The following is a 14,096-nucleotide window of genomic DNA, read 5'->3' as shown; positions in this document are numbered from 1 at the left end:
CGGCTATGTTATAACAGTTGTATTCTTATGAAATTCAGAAATAACTTCGCTTGGTACTATTTCTCAAAATATCTTTCTTTCTCATCTTTAAACTCCTGGTAATTAACATTTCCTACTAAGAAATAATTAATAGACGTTATGGCAACTGTGATGTCTATGGGTCACTATGGAAATGTAAGGATAGGTTAGGATAGAAATATGTATATGACATGATAATGACATACTTGATAGATTACATGAAGTACCAACCTTGGACCAATTTGTGAGATCCCTGTGTGTCTATGGGTATCGAAATCCATTATTTCCGGGAAAAGTGACTTCTAGCTTTCTTCTCATGTATTCTCATGTATGAATATAGTAACTAGATTCAGGTTAACAGCGGCTTGGGAGTAACATGTGGTTCTTTGCTGTTTTTCTTCTGGTATATTTAGATCTCACCTCCGTTAAATGTAAGTATGAAATACAGAAGACGCAGCCATGGTGTGTACGATCGTCAAAATAAGCATTCACAATCGATTATTCCGAGAGATTGTTTCACTGTGCTTTCCAGTCGACATCTTATTCATCAGACAAGCCTAAGTAAAAGTGTTATTACACTAAAATGTGCTATATACAATAATAGTTTTGATTTTAGTTTTGATTTGGTAATTAAGTAATTGGCATATGCCATTTTAAGAATTAATCATCAGCAAATATTAGCAATTGATATCAATTAAAAAACAGACTGTGAGTATTAACAAATAATGAATACTTGATGTACAATTAAGAAACGATTGATATTAATGCGAATCAAACTATGTTGACCTTTGTCTAGATGTCTATGGGAGACTGGAGCTAACGCGGGTCAATGCCTGTGGTAGAGAAAACTAGGGTTCTTGAGGCAAAAACGGCTGCTATGAAAGACGTAGGAAAATTTCTCCAGAAATTTTACAATTTAGTCATCAATTTAGCCAAAGAAGATAATATAAGACTGCAATGGCCGTTAACTGGTTAAATATGAACAATATATTTCCGCTTCAAACCTCCTACGAAGGGAATTTGGAATTCCAGATTCCATAGGTGGTGTGAATGAGTTCTATTAAGTGCCAATTCTAGGGGGTACAGCCCTGGTGTTCTTCTGTTGTTGTTTACACAGACACTGTGTTTTAATCACTTCTAGGGGGTCTAATTTCCAGGGGATGGGCAAGTATCGTTTTCATCGCCAATCCCCTCGCTACTACTATGTCATCTATATTGCAGGCTCCCCGGATGTAGTTTATGCCTCGTTTGTCACGCCAATCCCCTCGCCACTACTATGTCATCTATATTGCAGGCTCCCCGGATGTAGTTTATGCCTCGTTAGTCATCGCCAATCCCCTCGCTACTACTGTGTCATTTATATTGCAAGCTCCCCGGATGTAGTTTATGCCTCGTTTGTCACGCCAATGCCCTCGCCACTACTATGTCATCTATATTGCAGGCTCCCCGGATGTAGTTTATGCCTCGTTAGTCATCGCCAATCCCCTCGCTACTACTATGTCATCTATATTGCAGGCTCCCCGGATGTAGTTTATGCCTCGTTTGTCACGCCAATGCCCTCGCCACTACTATGTCATCTATATTGCAGGCTCTCCGGATGTAGTTTATGCCTCGTTTGTCACGCCAATCCCCTCGCCACTACTATGTCATCTATATTGCAGGCTCCCCGGATGTAGTTTATGCCTCGTTTGTCATCGCCAATCCCCCCGCTACTACTGTGTCATTTATATTGCAAGCTCCCCGGATGTAGTTTATGCCTCGTTTGTCACGCCAATCCCCTCGCCACTACTATGTCATCTATATTGCAGGCTCCCCGGATGTAGTTTATGCCTCGTTTGTCATCGCCAATCCCCTCGCTACTACTATGTCATCTATATTGCAGGCTCCCCGGATGTAGTTTATGCCTCGTTTGTCATCGCCAATCCCCTCGCTACTACTATGTCATCTATATTGCAGGCTCCCCGGATGTAGTTTATGCCTCGTTTGTCACGCCAATCCCCTCGCTACTACTATGTCATCTATATTGCAAGCTCCCCGGATGTAGTTTATGCCTCGTTTGTCATCGCCAATCCCCTCGCCACTACTATGTCATTTATATTGCAGGCTCCCCGGATGTAGTTTATGCCTCGTTTGTCACGCCAATCCCCTCGCCACTACTATGTCATCAAAATTGCAGGCTCCCCGGATGTAGTTTATGCCTCGTTTGTCATCGCCAATCCCCTCGCCACTACTATGTCATTTATATTGCAGGCTCCCCGGATGTAGTTTATGCCTCGTTTAACACGCCAATCCCCTCGCCACTACTATGTCATCTATATTGCAGGCTCCCCGGATGTAGTTTATGCCTCGTTTGTCATCGCCAATCCCCTCGCTACTACTATGTCATCTATATTGCAAGCTCCCCGGATGTAGTATATGCCTCGTTTGTCATCGCCAATGCCCTCGCCACTACTATGTCATTTATATTGCAGGCTCCCCGGATGTAGTTTATGCCTCGTTTGTCACGCCAATCCCCTCGCCACTACTATGTCATCAAAATTGCAGGCTCCCCGGATGTAGTTTATGCCTCGTTTGTCATCGCCAATCCCCTCGCTACTACTATGTCATCTATATTTCAGGCTCCCCGGATGTGGTTTTTGCCTCGTTTGTCATCGCCAATGCCCTCGCCACTACTATGTCATTTATATTGCAGGCTCCCCGGATGTAGTTTATGCCTCGTTTGTCACGCCAATCCCCTCGCCACTACTATGTCATCAAAATTGCAGGCTCCCCGGATGTAGTTTATGCCTCGTTTGTCATCGCCAATCCCCTCGCTACTACTATGTCATTTATATTGCAGGCTCCCCGGATGTAGTTTATGCCTCGTTTGTCATCGCCAATCCCCTCGCCACTACTATGTCATCTATATTGCAGGCTCCCCGGATGTAGTTTATGCCTCATTTGTCATCGCCAATCCCCTCGCTACTACTATGTCATCTATATTGCAGGCTCCCCGGATGTAGTTTATTCCTCGTTTGTCATCGCCAATCCCCTCGCTACTACTATGTCATCTATATTGCAAGCTCCCCGGATGTAGTTTATGCCTCATTTGTCATCGCCAATCCCCTCGCTACTACTATGTCATCTATATTGCAGGCTCCCCGGATGTAGTTTATGCCTCGTTTGTCATCGCCAATCCCCTCGCCACTACTATGTCATTTATATTGCAGGCTCCCCGGATGTAGTTTATGCCTCGTTTGTCACGCCAATCCCCTCGCCACTACTATGTCATTTATATTGCAGGCTCCCCGGATGTAGTTTATGCCTCGTTTGTCATCGCCAATCCCCTCGCTACTACTATGTCATCTATATTTCAGGCTCCCCGGATGTGGTTTTTGCCTCTAGATCAGGCGAGGACACCCAAGGGTGTGGAGCAAAAACAAGTCCATGCGCATCTATTTCCATGGCCGTGAGCCATGCCAAGGAACCAGGAAGCATTGTCTACATCGACGGCACTGGGACATCAACCGACCCTTATACCTGTATCAACGTGACGTCACAACATCCGGGAATTTATGTGGATAGGAGCATGTCACTCATTGGTTACCAGTCTCCTGTGTTGATAAAGTGTGGACGCGGGCAGGAATTAGCCTTTGAAGCAAAAGGTGGTCGCGAGACTGTTGTCACGCTGATTGGCTTGGTGTTGCATGACAGCGCATTGCGAGTTGTGGACTCTTCTCTTGTTATTGACAGCTGTCAAGTTATGGGACGAAAGCAACTGATAAACGTAACGCAAGACACTCAATCGGTTCAAATTGCAATATCGAACTCCACTTGTATCAATACGACATCTTTTGTATCAGTCAAAGTGAAGGCTAGTAACAAATCTAGGAACAGTGTGAAGGTTAGATTGACAAACTCGAGTGTTATGGGGATACAGGTCGTCTACCCAGTCAACCCTACGTCTATCACAGGATCCGCCCTTTTGGTCACATCGGCCAACGCCCACCTTGTGCCTGCGCTGATTACGATCAGTATCCATGTCACGAACGTCTCCTTCTTCAACAACCAATATAATCATGAATTTTCCGGTCTTATTCACGTGGATGCTCCTACAGGGGTCTGCGATGTGGTGCTGAATAAAGTGACATTTGTTAAGACGTACACACGAAACTTCATGGCTGACTGGGAGGGGGCTATAATCAAGATTTCTGGAACCAATAGGCTGATAATCAATGTTATAAACACCACATCCAAAGACAATCCAGAAACCCGATTCTTCCACTTGCAACCGAACGGTACGGCAAGCGTGCACGTCATTGAAAGTACCTTCACCGGCCATAGATATGATGGTAATGGGGCGGTTTTATACCTTGCCTCTTCTTTCAATGCTGTTATTGAAATCGGTGGCACAATCCTTATGCAAAATGGTGCTTTGGGTCGGGCGGGAGGATGTCTCTATTTACTTTCTAGTATGGCGATTAGTGTCTATATCTGGGGATCAAGATTTATCGATTCTAGGGCAGAGTATTATGGTGTAGCTGCCCTTGATGCCTCCTCACTCACCGTAACAGTGAATAACTCAGAGATTGTTGGAAGCTCAAGCAGTGGACCTGGAGGCGTGTTTGGGATTGGTGGTAGCACAGTCAATTTCGCAATAATAAACTCTGTAATAGCCAACAGCATTGCCAAAGGCCCTGGGGGAGTTTTTACATACTCGGCTAATACACCCTTGCGCGTTAGCATGCGGCTCGAAGGTGTTCGAATTGAGAATAGCAGTGCAGCTTTAGGTGGGATAATGATGTTTAATGGTAAGGTTGAGTTATCAATAACCTTATCCGACACGACATTCCTACACAGTTTTTCTCAAGGAGGAGGAGGCGCAATTTACGCTGAATGCTTAAAGATCCACCTAACATGCCAAAACGTTTCTGTCGTTAACTCTTCAACTGCATATGCTAACGCTTCGGGTGGAGCATTCTATCTGGGTGCAGACTACCAAATGTTTTCGACAATCAATGACTCGACATTTTTAAACACCAATGCATATCTAGGATCCGGTGGTGCGTTAACATTATCAATTAAGACCTGCACATATATCTGCCACACTGTCGCAATCAGCAACACCACATTTTCGTCGAGCCACGCCCATTCATCGGGCGGCGCAATCTACGCTGATATGGATCGCGCTGATATCTTCGTTGACAACTCCGTGTTTACGAACTGTAGCAGCATATCTTCTGGTGGCGCGATGTATTTACGATTATCTGGAGAATCCAATATTACATTATCATCGAGTACATTTAAGAACAATTCCTCCCCTCTGTCCCCCGGTGGTGCAGTTTACATCCAAGTTTACGGCGACGAACTTGTTGATCCCGGATGCCTAGAAAAGGACTCCCAAGTTATTGACTATCGACGATGGAAATATGCAACTGTCGTCAAAGTGATTGACAGTGATTTCCATGACAATGTTGCACTTGTCGGGGGCGCCTTATATCTTTATGGGGGCGTTATATTAATCAAACACTGCAACATCTCTAATAACTTTGCGTCGGACAGAAGCGGGCACGTAGAGGTAGAAGGAGATTCCACTAGCGTGACAATCTTGGATTCGAATTTCAGGCAGACCAAACATTACAAGATACATGGCTCTCATTTTTTTATGATCGTCACCTTTATCTCAACACAAAGCGCGGGGCCATTACTATTTGCAAATTCTACTCTGGACATGAATCTCGTCACACAAACTGGTGGTGAGGCGCAGACCGCGCTACGTGTGTCTAACGGGGGCCTTGTGAAATTTAAAGATTCTAATATATATTGCCCCTACGGAAGTAAACTGAATGTTCTAAATTACACAAACAACGTAACACAACAGAACTGCACTATATGGGTGACAGGATTTCGGTTTGATTGCAGCGCGTGCCCAGCAGGTCAGTACAGTCTACAGCGAGGCTATACCAATGGCAATGGTCCGTATGGTGATTTCCAGTGTTGGGAGAAGTGCCCCGATGGGGCATCTTGTAGTGGGTTTATCAAAGCGACGGAAGGTTATTGGGGTTATAAAGTTAATGACTCATTTTCACCAGAACTTGTGTTTACGCTCTGCCCCGTGGGATACTGCGCTGCTCCTCCTCTTGACAGCGCAGTCTACAATGCCTGTTTTAGGCACCGATCCAGCACTCTGTGTGGCACGTGCATTGATGGCTACACGGAAACTCTGCTATCACCGGACTGTAGGCCAAAGGGGGAGTGTAAGGACACGTGGTTTTGGGGCGTGGCCATACTATTTATTCTACTCGCCGGCCTCTATCTTATTAAGAAGCCACCCGTGTTTAAGTTTCTATGGAAACAAGTTTTCTGGTTTAAGACAACAAATTCGCGTGAGCAGTCATGCGTGACTCGTAACGTTGCCGACGAGACACGTTACAGTAATGATGTGACGCATGGTGTGACACAGGAAAACTGCAGACATCGTTGCGTGACGGATGATAATGGCTATTGCGTGACGGATGATAATGGCTACCTGAAGATCTTATTCTACTTCTATCAGGTGGGTAGTTTGTTAATGGTGAATTCAGCCTCATGTCCCTTTGGCAGTAATCAGCTTTTTCGGTTTCTTTTGGGGTTATTCAATCTACAGCTGCATTTAGGCGGCTCGAACGGACTCTTATGCCCATTTCCCGGAATCAACGCCGTGACCAAAGAGCTTTTGATGGCCACGCAAGTGATAGGGGTACTTGTCGCGGTCCCCCTGTGGTATATCGCCCATCGTGCGTGGTGCACCGCAACCAAGCGCCCTCCACCGCCCACTGGGCCGTACCTCGGCGCTGCTTTGGAGACGATGTTACTAGGCTATGCCTCGTTAGCCACCACGTCCTTAAAGCTGTTGCAGTGTGTGCCTTTGTCATCTGGGCGTCGGTTGTTTATCCAGGGCGAGATCCAATGTTACCAGTGGTGGCAGTACTTGCTTTTAGGATTTGTCTGCGTCCATGTTGTCCCGTTTGTGCTATTCCTTGCGTTTTGTGGCCGTTGGTTACAGAAAGGAACAGTCTCGGCCCCAGGGCTCGTGACCGGGTGCATGATACCCCTACCCTACCTTTGTTACCGACTGGTGCGGTACATCTTTGAAAAGAACCATCCTCACGCTGGAGGCAACACCCCTGAGGGTAGCCACACCCATGATGTTAGCAACAGCCGTAATGGCCGCCACACCCCTGAGGGTGGCAATAGCCCTGAGAGAAGTCACACCCATGATTGTAGCAACACCCCTGAGGGTGGCAATACCCCTAGAGGAAGCCACACCCATGATGGTAGCAACACCCCTGAGGGTGGCAATACCCCTGAGGGAAGCCACACCCATGATGGTAGCAATACCCTTGAGGGTGGCAATACCCCTGAGGGTGGCAATAGCCCTGGTGGTAGCCACCTTTCTGATGGTAACCACAACCACATCCCTCAGACCCCTTCATGGCAGCCGTTTGTCGAGAGAGTTCTCTATGGCCCGTTCGTATCGTCAGCCGAGTCCAAGTGGCCAAGTGACGTGAAATACTGGGAGAGCGTCCTGATTGGGCGCAGACTTTTGTTGATCGTCATTTATGTGTCAATCCAAGACGCTCTCGCTCGGCAAATCGCTCTCACTTATTGTTCTGTTCTGATCCTATTTCATCATTCCTTCGCACTTCCATTCCGCGAGTTTAAAGCCAATATGGCCGAGGCTGTGTCTCTGCTTTGTCTTATAACAATTGGTTTTGTAAATGTCAAGCCGGTCTGTCTCCTAAATCAGTTCCTAATTTCCTTGATGCCTGCGTTGCTTGTACTCCTTACTTTAGTTGCTTTGTTGTCACAAGTAGCAAGGCTCATTTGCTTCGCTCTTGCTTTACTTCGTTCATGTTTCGTTCTAAACGAAGAGCGCCAGCCATTGCTTGAAGTGACAAGTCACCAGGGAGAAGACTAATGAGAATCCATCACACTTAGCAGGCAGTCTAGCCCCCTTCGCAGGCATCTCAAGTGTTTTTGTACAGTATTTGTTTTAATTGAGCTTCCTGTGGCGAGTGGAACCGGAAGCTCCTGGGATGCAACGCGTACGGTAACAGCAGAAAAAAAAAGATAATTCAGAGCCAGGCGTAATGTCCTCCAATTTACAAAAAGGAAACTCCAAGTATCACTGTCCAACGAGAACGAGAATGTGTGCGCTGAAAACCAGACTACCATTGCTATGATAGAAATATAATCTTCTAGGCGTCTAGAAGTGGATTTTATAGATACTTTTGAAGTTTTCTTTTAAAGAAAAAACGTTGTATTTGTAATTGTAAACAAAGCAGCGGAACCAGAAGCTGCATAAGTTGTAATTTTAAAATGAAAAAGATTTTTGTAGTCAATAGAAACCGCGTTTTCACTTCCCCGCGAGTCGCCTATCACTGTACAAATCTCTACAGAGAAAGAACGTGTATTCCAAATTCTAAAACTTGATTGTTTTAATAGTGTAAATGTCTATTTTTATAGTGTGAATCTATTTTTATATTCCTGTCTAAGGAAGTTATGTCAGCAAAAAAAATTGCCCCATTTCTCTAGTCTTGGTCACTATTCATTCATGATCCCTTTAAAAAATTATTTTAAAAATGTACCATGAGAATTTGACCGACTTTCACTGGTGTTAAAAACGAAACATCAACGATTAAAGGGTTGGCTGCACTCTTTTTATGGGCCGCCTATTATTAAGGATGATGATTTCCGGGTAAATGCCGAAAAAATACTTAAAAGTTAAGAAAAATCAGAGACAATAGTATGTGGTTTCTGACTGAATTAGACTCCAAAATGGCTATGTTGCTAACAAAAAGTTTAAATTTAGGTTGGTGTTGACATATATTTCCTTGACAAAGAACCTTTTTGGCTTTAAAATGGAAATTGAAGGAAATAAACTTGTTTTTGTTTGTTGTTATTTTGCCGCCAAAAGCAGGAGCGCACTCGAGTTTGCCGCCAAAAAAGTCACGTGATATCTTAGTCAAAGTCGCCTATTTTCTAGTCTGCGTGCGTGGCGTTAAGAGCGGATGCTATGCAGACTACCTATATCCAAGTTGTCAAACGTTTGTTTCGCGAATGAACCTGTTGTCAATCAAAGGCTGAAATGACTTGAAATACATGTCCAACAGTCTCTCATCGCGTAAATCTACAGCCATTTGGAACGCCGTGTAGCCATCGAAGCTCTCTGCGAAGGGGTCCGCGTCTGCGGCGAGAAGGAGTTGAACACATTTTCTCTTGCCTCCACACGTGGCGGCATGAAGCGGGCTCCAGCCGTCATTATCACGTGCTTCTACACTCGCGCCGTGCTCCAGCAGATATCTGTCGATCAAATTAGATCAGTAAATCACGTGATTATCACGTGCTTCTACACTCGCGCCGTGCTCTAGCAGATATCTGTCGATCAAATTAGATCAGTAAATCACGTGATTATCACGTGCTTCTACACTCGCGCCGTGCTCTAGCAGATATCTTACGATCAAATTAGATCAGTAAATCACGTGATTATCAAGTGCTTCTACACTCGCGCCGTGCTCCTGCAGATATCTGTCAATTAGGTGTCACTTAAGTGATATTCTGCCGAGATCGTAGTGTGCTCTACAAGGTATAAAAAGGCTCTAAATAAAGTCAAACATTTAGAGATAAACAGAGACAAACAAACATTTAGAGATGAACAGACAGACAAACAAACATTCAGAGATGAACAGATAGACAAACAAACATTTAGACACGAAAAGACAGACAAACAAACATTTAGAGATGAACAGAGAGAGAAACAAACATTTAGACATGAATAGACAAACAAACATTTAGACATGAACAGACAAACAAACAAACATTTAGACATGAACAGACAAACAAACAGACATTTAGACATGAACAGACAGACAAACAAACATTTAGAGATGAACAAACAGACAAACAAAATTTAGACATGAACAGACAAACAAAAATCTAGACATGAACAGACAACTAAACAAACATTTAGACATGAACAGACAGACAAACAAACATTTAGAGATAAACAGACAGACAAACAGACATTTAGACATGAACAGACAGACAAACAAACATTTAGAGATGAACAAACAGACAAACAAAATTTAGACATGAACAGACAAACAAAAGTTTAGACATGAACAGACAACTAAACAAACATTTAGACATGAACAGATAGACAAACAAACATTTGGACACAAAAAGACAGACAAATAAACCTTTAATATTAACAGACAGACAAACAAAATTTAGACATGAACAGACAGACAAACAAACATTTAGACATAAAAAGACAGATAAACAAACATTTAGACATGAACGACGGGTGGACAGACAAACAAATAAACCGACATAACAGTTTTTCTCGCGACCTCTCCATCCACCTTTCCTCTATCCTTTCCGTTATTCTGTGACTTAACAGAGGTTCCGCTATAAAAGGGAAAGCTCCTCCCACCCCCGGGCTCGAGAACAATCAGCTATTAATGAGCCGTCAATGAGTCAACATGTCAGGACAATTGCGTTAGCGCTAAATTCAAATTTCATACTCTAAACCAAAATAACTATATATTATCCTATAGTTTACTGTCCATCTGAAATGGTTCTGTTCATAAAATGCTATACCAAGATGTGTGCGCTCTAAAATACAAGCATTTTCATCACAGCGCGATAATAATTCATGCAGATGCGTTACATTATGGATAGCACAAAATTTAAAAATTTGCACCGAAAAATGTGAGTGGACAGCAAATCACAAATTTTTAATCACAACACTGTCTTGTTGTCTTAACTGTTTTGGAACTAAAGATAGAAATGGCTGATCATGCTGCGCATAATACATTTGCTAGTTTATTTTTATCATGGCGACAATTTGCGCTCCCCCTGGAGCGCCTCACAGCTGTTGTTTCAAAGAGCTAATTGTCCTGCATTACGGGGATGGGGGGAGGGGGGGGGGGGGGGGTGATGACCCCGCTATTAATACGGAGAGAACGGGTGCTCGTAACAAATAAGAAAATAGAAAACACAATGAAAAGATGGATTTTGTGCATGGCAAAAACCTAGCCCTTACCCTTTTCACTTTTTACCACAGAAACCAACAAAATATTGCTTTAACTGTTATGTGAATGTAAAATATTTTCTTCGAGATTTGTCACGCAAAAGCGTCACGTAGGGAAAATCCTGAAAATGTTTTTTTTATTTTTTTTTTATTTTATTTCTCGGCAGCGGGAACGGTGAATGCACTCTTTAGAAAGGTAAATGAATGTTTGTGCCTTCTAGAAAAGACACAGAAAAAAAGGGAGCCAAGAAATAAGAACCAAGTAATAAATCACATATTGATCAAAACGAGAGGTAAAACAATAATCTGATAATAAATAAATAAATAAATAAATAAATAAAAATGATGTGTTATTAAATTAAAATGGGCGTGTAGGATGGAATATCAAGAGAAAATATAGGAAAAACTAAATTTAATTCGTTTTTCTTAACCTTGGAGCATGAATCCTTGGTTGAATAACCAAAGGCAATGAGTGTATAGCGGGAGTGAATGGGGTCTTAATTTACAGTCCCTACTTGACGAGCCGATTTTGTGATCGGCTCTATTCAACTGATTTTTGGTGTCGGGCCCAATTTGTCCCTTCATAGACCAAAGAAGGCCCGAAAAATCGTGGCTTGTAAATGCGCGCTGGCCAATATTCAACCCGAAAAATCGCAACTTGTAAATACTCTGAGCGACAAATCGGTGTCTTTACCTCGCACAGCTGACGTTTCCCTCGAAGCAGGCCGCGTGGAGGGCGGTAGCGCCTTCTGCAGGGTTCCTCGCGTTCACAGACGCCATTCCTGATTCTATTAGCATCTCAACCTCCTCTAAATCATCAGAAGTAGCAGCATAAAAGAGTCTGACATTCGGGTGGAAGTTGACGCTCTGAGGACGCGGATAGCGCCTTTTTCGCGGCGTCGAATCGCTATTATCTCGGGTATCGTCCATTCTTTCCAGGTCAGATGCAGATGCGCTGCGTCTTTGGAGGCTTGAAGGACGTAAACGGTTTTTACTCGCCGCGTATGCGGCTTGCGAGGACATGGCGTGACTTTCCATCGAAGAGTGCTCATACGTTAGACCGTCAAACGCGGCCGCAATCTTTCAAGAAATTAACCCTCGGCGTCCGGTCTAAGCTGTGTGTTTAACTACCAGTCCAAGTTGATTAGAGTTTAGTTTAAAAAAACTTCGGAAACCATATTGAATAAGACGTATCCGTTGTTGTTTTGTGGTGATGTTTATGTTGGTCTAAATAGTTTTTTAAGTGATTTGCATGATTAGTGCCCCGCATCGCTATTTCACGCTATGCCTGCCCTAACGTCACACCACGGTTGGCTCACTTCTCCGTCATGTGCCATTGTGCCTTTTTGCTGCTCTTTGTCAAGTCTCGCAGTAGTGTATGCTGTATTATTATGAGTCTCAGTAAGGTGTGAAAATGTTTCGACGATCAAGTCTTCGAAGTTGTCGATCATGTGTTCCAAAACGTTGTTGATCAAGTGTTCCAAAAAGTTTAATCGAGGGGCAAAATGTATCCAATGTTGATCGAGTGTTCGAATTGGTGTTTGTCTAATGTGGTAGAATTCAATATGTGATTGTTAGTTGCATTCTTCTAATTGATCTGATTAATCCCCTCTTTCTTTTCAATTCACGAATGGCGGTGCTCTCGGATGCGTGGTAAGACATTGTTATATTTTTTTTAGCTAATAGAGCTACATCGACGTTACACAATTATCCGAGCATTTATACACCATTTGTACCCCACTTTTTTTTACATCAAGTACGGTGACATATATGTGCACGAATTTATAATAAATATCAGCAGTAAAACATAGAACATCCGAAAACGTTCTCAATGACTGTGGCGACTAATAAGTTGTTTCACAGTCGATGCACCAGCCCCCCCCCCCCCCCCCCCCTCGCCAGTTGAGAGCCTTTTTTGCTAGCGAGTACATGAGGGTACGACATGTGAAATGGATGTGAGATCTCGTCTCGTACATTGAAAATGTTGTCTTATGTTTTTAATAAATATAATTTATCAAGCTATTGATCCGATATAAACATACACAGATACACGCTATCTTAAAAAAAGAGTGTAAATGGCGAATAGCAAGTAAAAAATGTAAGTTCTTCTAACAAAATAAATATATTGGGTTTTGTCATATTTCTACAGACTGCATGAAAATGTAAATAACTGATTAACCATTACTGATAACAATACAACTCAGATAATAAACTAGTGTTGTCTCTAATGACAAATAAATTCGCAAAAGCTACTAGAAATGGCTCAGTAAAGGTGAGGGCAACATAGACGCCATAACGCACGGCCTGGAGCAAGGGGAGGTGGCGGGATTTCTAGTGTGTATTGTGCCAATGAGGGAGTGATGGAATGTATATCAAAAATGAAAAGACGCTTAAACGTGTTCATTGTTAGGTACGGAGTATGATAAGGTATTCAGTGTATTCTTCAGAAATCGCTGCGAGGGTTTCCGCTCTTGTCATCAAGCTACTATGAAAGTCATCGATATCTTTTCAAATCTTTAATCCGCTTTGCTTCCACCCTGTGGTTCAAATCTTACCTACACAAGCGTAAATAACAAGTGATGGCACGAAACAGTTTTTGTAGTAAAATATGAAACTGATAATTTCTCTCTGTATTCTGTCTAACTATGGATGACTGTTTTAACAGCATGGTGGTCAACCACTCCTCCTTTGTATTTGTTTACAATTGAATATACAAGTCTGTTTGCAAGAAAACTTCAAAATAACCATCCATAATATTGACGATATTGGATGAAGACTCTACCACTTGCTTGTATAAACCAATAAAAATGGACATTTTGAGTTACTCGGTATTGTGCGGGAGAACAAAATGGCTACGTGATTGGCAAGTTTCCTTGCAAATAAACCACTGTATTTTCAATTGTAAACAATAACAAAGGAGTGTCTGACCCAACCTCTTTAATGGCAGAGCGTACCACAAACCTGAGCACTGAGTTGGCAGTTGTCTCTACTCAGCTTATGATGGTCGCTATGGTAACGGTTT

The 14,096-nt window shown here is 43.0% G+C and overlaps 2 protein-coding genes across 4 annotated transcripts; one reads left to right on the top strand and one right to left on the bottom strand.

Annotated features, from left to right (window-relative positions):
* The first annotated feature begins 251 nt into the window (after positions 1 to 251).
* On the top strand, positions 252 to 8,573 carry LOC116614673. 3 transcript variants are annotated; one of them, XM_032375904.2, is made up of 2 exons: positions 252 to 449; positions 3,375 to 8,573. In XM_032375904.2, the coding sequence occupies exons 1-2, from the start codon at positions 395 to 397 to the stop codon at positions 7,955 to 7,957; spliced, it is 4,638 nt and encodes a 1,545-aa protein (XP_032231795.2). In that variant the 5' UTR covers positions 252 to 394; the 3' UTR covers positions 7,958 to 8,573. The 3 variants fall into 3 exon arrangements, with proteins under 3 accessions (XP_032231795.2, XP_048576640.1, XP_048576641.1); XM_048720683.1 differs by having other exon boundaries at positions 253 to 449; positions 815 to 8,573; XM_048720684.1 differs by having other exon boundaries at positions 255 to 449; positions 2,637 to 8,573.
* LOC5507310 (protein phosphatase 1 regulatory subunit 16A) lies at positions 8,460 to 12,822 on the bottom strand. Its single transcript, XM_001627909.3, has 2 exons — positions 11,769 to 12,822; positions 8,460 to 9,342 (listed from the first exon to the last, which is right to left on the bottom strand). Exons 1-2 carry the CDS (start codon positions 12,110 to 12,112, stop codon positions 9,081 to 9,083), a joined length of 606 nt encoding a protein of 201 aa, XP_001627959.3. The 5' UTR covers positions 12,113 to 12,822; the 3' UTR covers positions 8,460 to 9,080.
* Between the last annotated feature and the right edge of the window lie 1,274 nt (positions 12,823 to 14,096).

Source organism: Nematostella vectensis, chromosome 13 (genome assembly GCF_932526225.1).
Source record: "Nematostella vectensis chromosome 13, jaNemVect1.1, whole genome shotgun sequence".
NCBI classification, from domain to species: Eukaryota; Metazoa; Cnidaria; class Anthozoa; order Actiniaria; family Edwardsiidae; genus Nematostella; species Nematostella vectensis.
This window is presented reverse-complemented; position numbering and strand designations above follow the sequence as displayed.